This window comes from Gamsiella multidivaricata (assembly GCF_025024155.1).
Source record: "Gamsiella multidivaricata strain RSA 2152 chromosome Unknown BC939scaffold_8, whole genome shotgun sequence".
Lineage (NCBI taxonomy): Eukaryota > Fungi > Mortierellomycota > Mortierellomycetes > Mortierellales > Mortierellaceae > Gamsiella > Gamsiella multidivaricata.
In genome coordinates, this window is record NW_026251716.1 from 578,591 (window position 1) to 587,439 (window position 8,849).

General features: G+C 49.1%; 2 protein-coding genes across 2 annotated transcripts; both read left to right on the plus strand.

The window, feature by feature from the left end:
• Positions 1 to 39: 39 nt before the first annotated feature.
• On the plus strand, positions 40 to 3,252 carry BC939DRAFT_305591 (adaptin N terminal region-domain-containing protein). The gene is made up of 8 exons (XM_051551422.1): positions 40 to 383; positions 531 to 692; positions 805 to 1,042; positions 1,136 to 1,275; positions 1,382 to 1,616; positions 1,706 to 2,178; positions 2,266 to 2,613; positions 2,708 to 3,252. The coding sequence occupies exons 1-8, from the start codon at positions 207 to 209 to the stop codon at positions 3,170 to 3,172; spliced, it is 2,238 nt and encodes a 745-aa protein (XP_051416111.1). The 5' UTR covers positions 40 to 206; the 3' UTR covers positions 3,173 to 3,252.
• Positions 3,253 to 5,833: 2,581 nt separating this feature from the next.
• Positions 5,834 to 8,632, plus strand: BC939DRAFT_440202 (pyruvate kinase). Its single transcript, XM_051554051.1, has 7 exons — positions 5,834 to 6,137; positions 6,242 to 6,309; positions 6,449 to 7,033; positions 7,153 to 7,332; positions 7,462 to 7,915; positions 8,008 to 8,412; positions 8,514 to 8,632. The coding sequence occupies exons 1-6, from the start codon at positions 5,906 to 5,908 to the stop codon at positions 8,142 to 8,144; spliced, it is 1,656 nt and encodes a 551-aa protein (XP_051416112.1). The 5' UTR covers positions 5,834 to 5,905; the 3' UTR covers positions 8,145 to 8,412; positions 8,514 to 8,632.
• Positions 8,633 to 8,849: the final 217 nt, after the last annotated feature.

Below are 8,849 nucleotides of genomic sequence, written 5' to 3' on the forward strand. Positions count from 1 at the left end.
ATGGCAGTACTACCTGGTCTTGTCATTTTTTGGTCCTTTCAGTCCTTTATTATTTGTTCATTCCAACCTCCCACACGTCGCGACAGCCTTGAGGCCAGTGGAGCATCAGTCACCACAGCAGCATTTCATCAGCACATCGCTCTTCTGCTGGACACAGGACAACCCAGATATCGACTAGATTCATCAACTGGAGGCGCACGGTCAATATGAACATGAACATGAACGGGTTGTTCGCCCACACCCTCACAGACCTAATTCGCGGCATCCGTCAGAACAAGAAGAATGAGCAGAGCTACATCGCCAAGGAGATTGCAGACATTCGATTGGAGCTGCGTCGCAACGACGCTGATTTGAAGGCACAGGCTATTGCCAAGCTGACCTATGTAAGTCGTCAGCTCTCCGCGGCATCTCAGAACTCAGCTATCGGCGCCATAGTGAATAATGTTGCAGCGGTCAGCCATTTCGATAGCAGTCCAAGTCATTATGCGCTACTAATGGGTCTTTTTACTGCACTACTCTTCGCTTTCTAGCTTCAAATGATGGGATACGACATGTCATGGGCATCGTTCCATGTTGTCGAGGTCATGTCGTCACCAAAGTTCCTGTATAAAGGCATTGGATATCTCGGGGCGATTCAGTCATTCAATCAAGAAACGGACGTGCTTATGCTCACTACAAACCTCATCAAAAAGGTATGTGCCACGTTGCCACGTTGCCGCTTCATAAACTCGCCCCAGGCTCAGGCCATTAACTTTGTGTTGCTATATTTCTCTATCACTCTGCGGCTGAAACCGTTGCGTATAGGACCTGGCATCTTCAAATGCAAGTGAGATCGGTGTCGCTATCAATGGACTCTCGCATATCCTCACGCCAGATCTTGCGCGTGATCTCTGTGCGGACCTTGTCGCCATGTTGAATCATTCTCGACCCATTGTCCGCAAAAAGGTCCTCCTCGTTCTATACAAGGTGTTCCTGAAATACCCTGAGGGCTTGCGACTCAGTTTCTCCCGCATGAAAGATAGGTTGGAGGATCCTGATCCTTGTAAGTTACCGAACGAGCGGCTGTCATGTTCATATGACAGGAAAATTGCGGAGGCGAGCCCTTGCTGATAGCTCTCGTTTTCTGCTATTATAGCTGTTGTATCCGCCGCCGTCAATGTGATTTGTGAGTTGGCACGCAGGAACCCAAAGAACTATCTCTCCCTTGCACCACAACTTTTCAAGCTCTTGACCACCTCTTCCAACAACTGGATGCTTATCAAGATTATCAAGCTGGTACGTGAAGATGATTAAACAGCAACTCCAACCCATCTATTATGGGATTATGGGACTATGGAATGCGTGAATGGAAGCTAACTGGCGAAATTGTCCGTGAAATTAGTTTGCTGCTTTGACGCCATATGAGCCCCGCCTGACCAAGAAGCTATTGCCACCAATTACGACTCTGATTCAGACGACACCCGCCATGTCATTGCTTTACGAGTGTATTCATACGGTTATTGCTGGAGGCATGTTGGCCACGACTGGTTCCGGAAGCAATGCCGAGAGTGCAAACACACTGGCAGCCACGTGCGTCACCAAACTTCGCACATTCTTGGAGGATCCAGACCAGAACTGTAAGTGGGCTTTTAGAGGACTTCACGGATGAGTTTGTTGTGTATTTGAGGAGATTTTGTATTAACACGCCCTTATCTCAAACCTGTAGTGAAATACATTGGTCTACTTGCACTGACTAAGATCCTTCCAACACACCCTCATCTTGTGGGAGAGCACAAGGATATTATCTTGAAATGCATTGACGATCCCGACATTTCTATTCGCATGCGAGCATTGGATCTGATTGTTGGTATGGCTAGTAAGAAGAACTTGACAGAGATTGTGAAGCGCCTGATCTCACATCTCCTGCCTGCAAACGAAACCGAGCACTCCTCTATGAACAACGGCTCTGCAACAGCGGCGTTGATGGACCCCGTGTACCGCGCCGATATCATTCGCAGGATCGTGTTCATCTGCTCTCAGAACTCGTATGCCAATGTCACGAACTTCGAGTGGTATCTGGCCGTTCTATCGGATCTCACAAACGTCGCTGGCGTCAATGTTGGTACCCTGCTGATGCAGCAGTTCATGGATGTCGGAGTCCGTGTCAAGAGCGTTAGAACGTACACTATACAGTTGATGGTGAGTGCAATTAGGCAATACGCCTCATTTATCTTGTGTGGAGTATTTGAAGAGTTATTCCTAATGCACACATTTATGTTGCACTAGATGCGCTTACTCGCTGACACCCGACTAACAGAACCTGACAACCCTGAAAGTGCAAACTCGATGGTGCTTTTGGCTGCAGCATGGTTGACGGGCGAATACTGCGCATTGCTGGAGTCTCCTGAGAGTGCTCTTGAGCTGCTTTCTCAAAAGTCTACAGCTAAACTGGATCCTGCGATCCAGGCGACGTACTTGCAAAGTCTTCTCAAGATCTTTGCTCACTGGATGAACAACCTTCAATATTCGTGGAATGAGGAGGCTAGACAGTCCCTTGTGGAGATGGTCGATCTCTTGCGCGAGGGCGTTAAGGAATTGTTTAGTCGTAGCCCAGATCTTGAGGTTCAGGAGAGAGTAAGCACTCACTTCCGGCTCTTTGATTTGCTATGTACCTATGGATGTATTGGCAACTTTTCCTAATCATCAATCATCAATATGTCCTATCTAGGCATCTAACGTCGCGGTCATTCTTGACATTATCGCCGAGCATGCTCCAAAGGCGCCATTGAAGATTGAGAACTCGATTTCGTTTGCACCGACAATGCCAAAGCCCCCAGCCATCCTCAGCTCACTTTATCCCCTCTTCTTCAACCAGGAGCTCAACCCTGTGGCACCCAAAGCTCAGAAGAAAGTGCCCGTTCCTGAAGGACTGGATCTGGAGTCGTGGATCCATGAACCCATCCCAGAACCTGAGCCATTATCATCTGGCGACGACGACTTCCTAAATGAGGACTCTTCATATGGATATGGCTGGAGCGGCGAGGGAGCTGCAGCTGAAAAGTCTAAGAAGAAGGGCAAGGGTCGCCATCAGGAGGATTCAAAGGAGAGCGCTGAAGCCAAGGCCAAGGTAAAGATCACAATGAGACACAGTTGTGTGAGACGGCCTGCTGAAGGTGATTGTAGTGGTTTATGATTTTCACATTCCTTTAATGAACAATAGCGCAAAGCTGAGAGAAGAGAACGCCAAAAGCACGATCCTTTCTACATCGGCGGAGATCCTTCGCCAAAGGGCAGCAAGAAGGAGCAGGATGATCTGGATGTTGACGCAATTCCAATTGTTCAGCTGAGCATGGATGGGTTCGAAGGGAAGCCGATCGTCATTGGCAAGAGATCAAAGTCAGGACCGAAGAGAAAATCCAAGAGAAGAGAGAGATCGCGCTCACCCCCTGCCATTCCAGTCGTATTTGCGGCGGAGGAGATGCCCGAGGATGCCACCCTTTCTGCCAGTGATGACGAAAGCAAGACTAAAGCTGGGACTAACGCGTACTCGCAGGCAAGTGCAAAGGGTATCCTTGATAATGACGCATCTGCACTTCACTCGGTGGACCTCTCGATTCCTGTGGGTGAAGATGAGCAGCTTCCACGTGCCAAGCCATACATGAAGCCGGAAGAGGTTCGCCAGTATGAAGACGAACTCGCACAGCGCCGTCGGCTCGAGGCTTTGCAGGCCAAGAAGGAGAAAAAGGAGAAAAAAGAGTCCAAGAAGTCCAAGTCCTCAAAGAAAGATGGAGCTAAGGTTGAGGAGAAGGAGACGAAAAAGAAGAACTCCAGGAAATCAACGACCAAGAAGGAGGCTTTGATTGCGTTGGAAACGCCGGCAAACGCCAAGGTGACCATCCCCGATCTACCAGGGTCTGCGGAAGCTGATGTAGAAGCGCCAGTTAAGACAAAGATCAAGAAGGACGGCACTAAGACCGAAACGAAGGCCAAGAAGAGTGAGAAGAGTGCGGGCACCAAAAAGACGGTCAAGGCCGCAATTGTTCATTTCCCTGAGCGATCCAATATGGAGCTAACCTTGGGCGAGAACGTGGCCTTGGTAAGTTTCTATTTATTACTTGATTGCAACATTGTCAATTATCAAATATGGGTCAATGGACTGACATCTAAACTGGGGGTTTCTCTATTAGACGTATGATATTGCTTTGGCACAGTCCAGTTTGGAGTCGCCCACTGCCCCTGGCAGCGAGGCTGCAAGCGACCCAGTGATGTCAATCAACTTCAGAGTCCATAATCGCAACTTGACACAATCCGTCTCGTCTGTCCGTTTGGTGCTTGCAGACTCGTTCGATGTTCGTCTGAGTGAACCGCATGCAGGCAAAGACAGTGTGACAATTGCGTCCTCGATTGAGCCCCAGAGCAAAGCCGATATTTCTTTAGAACTCTTGATCCTAGGCCGTATCCGATATGAGCTCCGGGTGATGGGCACGGTGTTCTACGAGGTGAACGGCCACGAGGAATCGCTTGACTTCAGCTTTGGCATTCCACCGTCGACTTTTATGCTGGAGATCCCTCGACTGACGGGGGCAGAGTTCTCAAAGATTTTGACGGAACAATTGACATCGTTCTCGGCAACAGGGTCAGCGACAGTCAAGTTAAGTGCTGGAACAACGGGTCAGGACGAGGCCTTTTGGGATGCGGTGGAAAAGATCACGAAGAAGGTGACACATACACATGTGGTTGAGGTTGTGGAGGGAGCAGCAAGTTTCTTTGGACAGAGTTGGCAGGGCTATCAGGTTGCTGGACTGATTAAAGTCAGAAAGGCGGAGGGTGAAGAGGAAGGATCGAAGGCAGTGGAGGTCGAGATGAAGTGTACAGACCAGTCATTTGTCGAGGGACTAGCTCGGGAGATTCTCGACGTGGAATCGTACTAGCGTTGTTACAGACGCGAGGCTCGAGCGAGAAGTAACTGGAGAATAAAGACAAAGAAGATGCAATCGAACAGACTGCTGTATATCTTTCGATGTGCGCATAGGATAGGAGGTACGCTTTTTTCGCGGGGAAGCAGGACCGTAACGAGGATGACAGTGTGAGGCATGGGCCACCAGCCATTTCTTTTCATTCGCCCTGAGAAGAAACTAAAAAAATAGCTTTTTTCCAACTGTCTGTGTACCCTACCAAGCTAGACCTTTGTACTATTCCTAGCTAATACATGTCACCCCCACTGATACGGCGGACGAGCTCAAAGAAGTCATCAAGGCCAAGAAGGACCCCGAATTCCACGGCAGTGCCGCTGACAAGCTCATTCTCGGTACATACCGTTATAGACCTTGAAAATGTTCTTGTCTGATGTAATTGGACCAGAGACATTGCTGCCACTGTATGTACTGGACCATGTAGGATGAGAGAGGTTCTATCCTTGAAAAATGGCGTATCCATGCTGCGCCGGACAATGTAGAGCCAGGTATGAAATAAGGCGTTTGGTTAGGGCGAATAGCAATGTTGGACGCGAAGCGCTCTGTTCTTGTAGGAAAGGGGGGTGGTGTGAAAGGAAACGTGAAGAGGAACGTGCAAGCCACGGGTTTTCACCGAGCTGGAGCGAAGGGAGTAATGAGAGTGGTTGTGTGTTGGTGGGTAAGAGAGGATTGGAGGAGAGAGAGATGAAGGTCCGTTCGCGTTAATGCGAATTGTGCCCTATAGTTTTTTTGTTTCTTTTTTTTGTGGGGAAGTGACGAGGATGGCGGTGTGATGCAGGGGCCACCAGCCGTTTCTTTTCATTCGCCCTGAGAGCAGAGTTCAGGAAACTAAAGAAAAATAGCGCGCAGCTGGTTTTTTTTTTTTTTTTTTTTTTTTTTTTTTTTTTTTCCCACTGTCTGTGAAAGCAACGCAGCCAGAGAAGAGACGGTGTAACTTTGGGGGGGATGGATGGATGGAGCGGATCAATCGTCCACATATCTTTTCCCTGTGGTCTTCATCCAGCCACTCGACTCGACTCGCTCTTCTTCTCTCTCATTCACTCATCCTTTCTTCTCCTCATTCCTCATCAACCATGGCCTACTCTCCCCGCGAGCCCATCAAAACCAACCTCGAGTGGGTCTCGGCCCTGTCGATCGATGTCGAGCCCTCTGCGGTCCGTCGCTCTACCATTATCTGCACCATCGGTAATACAGCTGTAAAGACTTTCGAAAGGTTCATACATCAGATAAGGGGGAAGGAGTATGCACAGGCTTATCGTTTCATTTCTGCTTTCATCCTTCATGCCAAGGTCCAAACACAAACAAGGTCGAAATGATCACGGCGCTGCGGCGCGAAGGCATGAATATCGTTCGCATGGTACGCAAATCAAGCAAGGCAAACACGTCCATACATTGATGTAGAGAAGACGGGTCAAGAACAAGTGATTAACCGATGCTGTTTGTTGTTGTATCACCCTTGCCGCCGTTTTTTTATATTTCAAACTTGTTTGCTATAGAACTTTAGCCATGGCACGTACGAATACCACAAATCGGTCATTGACAATACGCGCAAGAGCTGTGCCGAGCACCCTGGCAAACCCGTCGCCATCGCGCTCGACACCAAAGGTCCCGAGATCCGCACAGGGCAGATGGCCAACGGAGTGGATGTGCCCTTTGTTGCGGGTCACACCATGACATTCACGACAGACGAACAATATGCGGAAGCCAGTACAGATCAAGTGCTGTATATTGACTACAAGAACATTACCAAAGTGCTCGAGCCTGGCAAGGTCATCTATATTGACGATGGTGTCATGTCCTTCAAGGTGCTCGAGATTGTAGATGAGAAGAATCTGAAGGTTATCGCCTTGAACAATGGCAAGCTGTCGTCGAAGAAGGGTGTCAACCTGCCGAGGACCGATGTAGATCTACCGGCATTGTCGGAAAAGGATAAGGCGGACCTGAAATTTGGGGTGGAGCAGAATGTAGACATGATCTTCGCGTCTTTCATTCGGAGCGGTGAGGATGTCCGAGAGATTCGCCGCGCCTTGGGGGAGGCCGGAAAGCACATTAAGGTTATTTCGAAAATTGAGAACTATCAGGTAACGAACCAGCGCCTGTTTTTATGGGGCGGGAGTTCGCGCTTTCCTTTACGCGGTTAAAAATGCACATTCGACAATTGAATGTCTAACTATATAAGCATCTCATCTGTTTGGTCCAGGGAGTCCAAAATTTCGATGACATTCTATCCGAGACGGATGGAGTCATGGTTGCCCGCGGCGATTTAGGTATCGAAATCCCATGCTCGACCGTCTTCTTGGCCCAAAAGATGATGATTGCAAAGTGCAACATTGCAGGCAAACCCGTCATCTGCGCCACGCAGATGCTCGAATCAATGACAGTACGTGGAGATTGTCTATAGACCTCATGGAGACATTCGCCGCTAAATTGTTGTTCCAGGAAGAGACGGATATAAAAAGCCCGTGCGAACTCATGTGCAACCACTTTCTTCTTTTTCCTCTTTACAAAGTACAACCCTCGGCCGACGCGAGCAGAGGTCTCAGATGTGGCGAATGCAATCTTGGATGGCGCCGACTGTGTTATGCTGTCAGGAGAAACCGCCAAGGGAACATATCCACTGGAGGCAGTGCGGACCATGCATGAGACATGTCTGCTGGCCGAGTCTGCTATTTGCTATCCGCCGTTGTTCAATGAAATCAGGGATATGACTCCCAGACCAACCGAGACCACAGAGACCGTAGCCTCATCTGCAGTGTCGGCAGCTCATGAGCAGGAAGCAGGTGCGATTATTGTTCTGACGACCAGCGGAGCGACAGCGCGCCTGGTGAGCAAATACAGACCCAAGTGTCCGATCATTTGCCTAACGAGATATGGGTCGACGGCAAGGCAAGTCCACTTGCACCGGGGATGCTATCCCTATCATTACCAAGTCGAGCGTCATTCTGATTGGCAGGAAGATGTTGGTAAGCAATTTTTATTTCTCGTCCCTTTCAGGGTATTGCTCTTTGCTGTAGCTGCCGGGTCCTGATTCAGTGCATTTTATTTCTCGCAATAGATGCTCGCCTGCAATACGGGATGAGGAAGGGCATTGAGGAAGGGTTGTTGAAGAAGGGCGATGTGGTGGTGATGATTCAGGGATGGAAAGGCGGACTCGGCAACACGAACACCCTTCGTGTCCTCCACGCCGAGTAGATAGCCAGCGCCTTAACCCTTGGCCCCTCCTTCAGTCGTTCGCGCAGACACAGATCTGCGGGAGTTGAGTAGCTGGCACGTTTTTGCTCGAAATAAACCGCAAACCTTAACCTGTAATTGAACGCGAAGCACTCTCTGGGACACGCTGCATGGACACATGCACAAACGTTGCAGAGCGCCTTTTCGCATTCCAAAGTGAATAAAGATCCACAGGCTGGTGCTGCACAAGACGATGCGGCCCCTTTGGTAGCCGATAAGCCCACTGCGTCTAAGGGAATCGAAGCAAACAGAATGTCACGTAAGCTTCCTTCTGTTCAATGGCGATCAGGACATGTCACTATGGAAGGAACGATAGCAACTGAAGCACACATCTTTCTCGTCAAGGGTACGACGTCCTATGATATGCTCGTTTCCGCTCATTGCCCGATTGAACGAGGGAGGGAGGGAGGCGTGACGCCCGTCACTACACCCCTCTCATTCACGCTAAAATTAAAAAGGAGCATTTCTTCATTCATTCTACATTCATCTCCATCTATCTTTTTTTTTTTTTTTTTTTTTTTTTTTTTTACCCATTCTCAAATCCTTACACTACTCCTCCCCCTGCAGCAACGGCTCCGTTCCCACGCGCACCACTCATTCCTCCCCATTGCGACAACAGCTTTGGAGACAGACAAAATCGAAACCAGGAAATAACACCTCAACATG

Bases quoted from the DNA above. Each gene is read 5' to 3' on its own strand.
- BC939DRAFT_305591 (XM_051551422.1), top strand. From the start codon at position 207: ATGAACATGAACATGAACGGGTTGTTCGCCCACACCCTCACAGACCTA. The intron at 384-530 runs GTAAGTCGTCAG...TTCGCTTTCTAG, and splicing joins CTATTGCCAAGCTGACCTAT to CTTCAAATGATGGGATACGA. The intron at 2,614-2,707 runs GTAAGCACTCAC...TGTCCTATCTAG, and splicing joins ATCTTGAGGTTCAGGAGAGA to GCATCTAACGTCGCGGTCAT.
- BC939DRAFT_440202 (XM_051554051.1), top strand. From the start codon at position 5,906: ATGGAGCGGATCAATCGTCCACATATCTTTTCCCTGTGGTCTTCATCC. The intron at 6,138-6,241 runs GTAATACAGCTG...CTTCATGCCAAG, and splicing joins TACCATTATCTGCACCATCG to GTCCAAACACAAACAAGGTC. The intron at 7,916-8,007 runs GTAAGCAATTTT...TTCTCGCAATAG, and splicing joins TGATTGGCAGGAAGATGTTG to ATGCTCGCCTGCAATACGGG.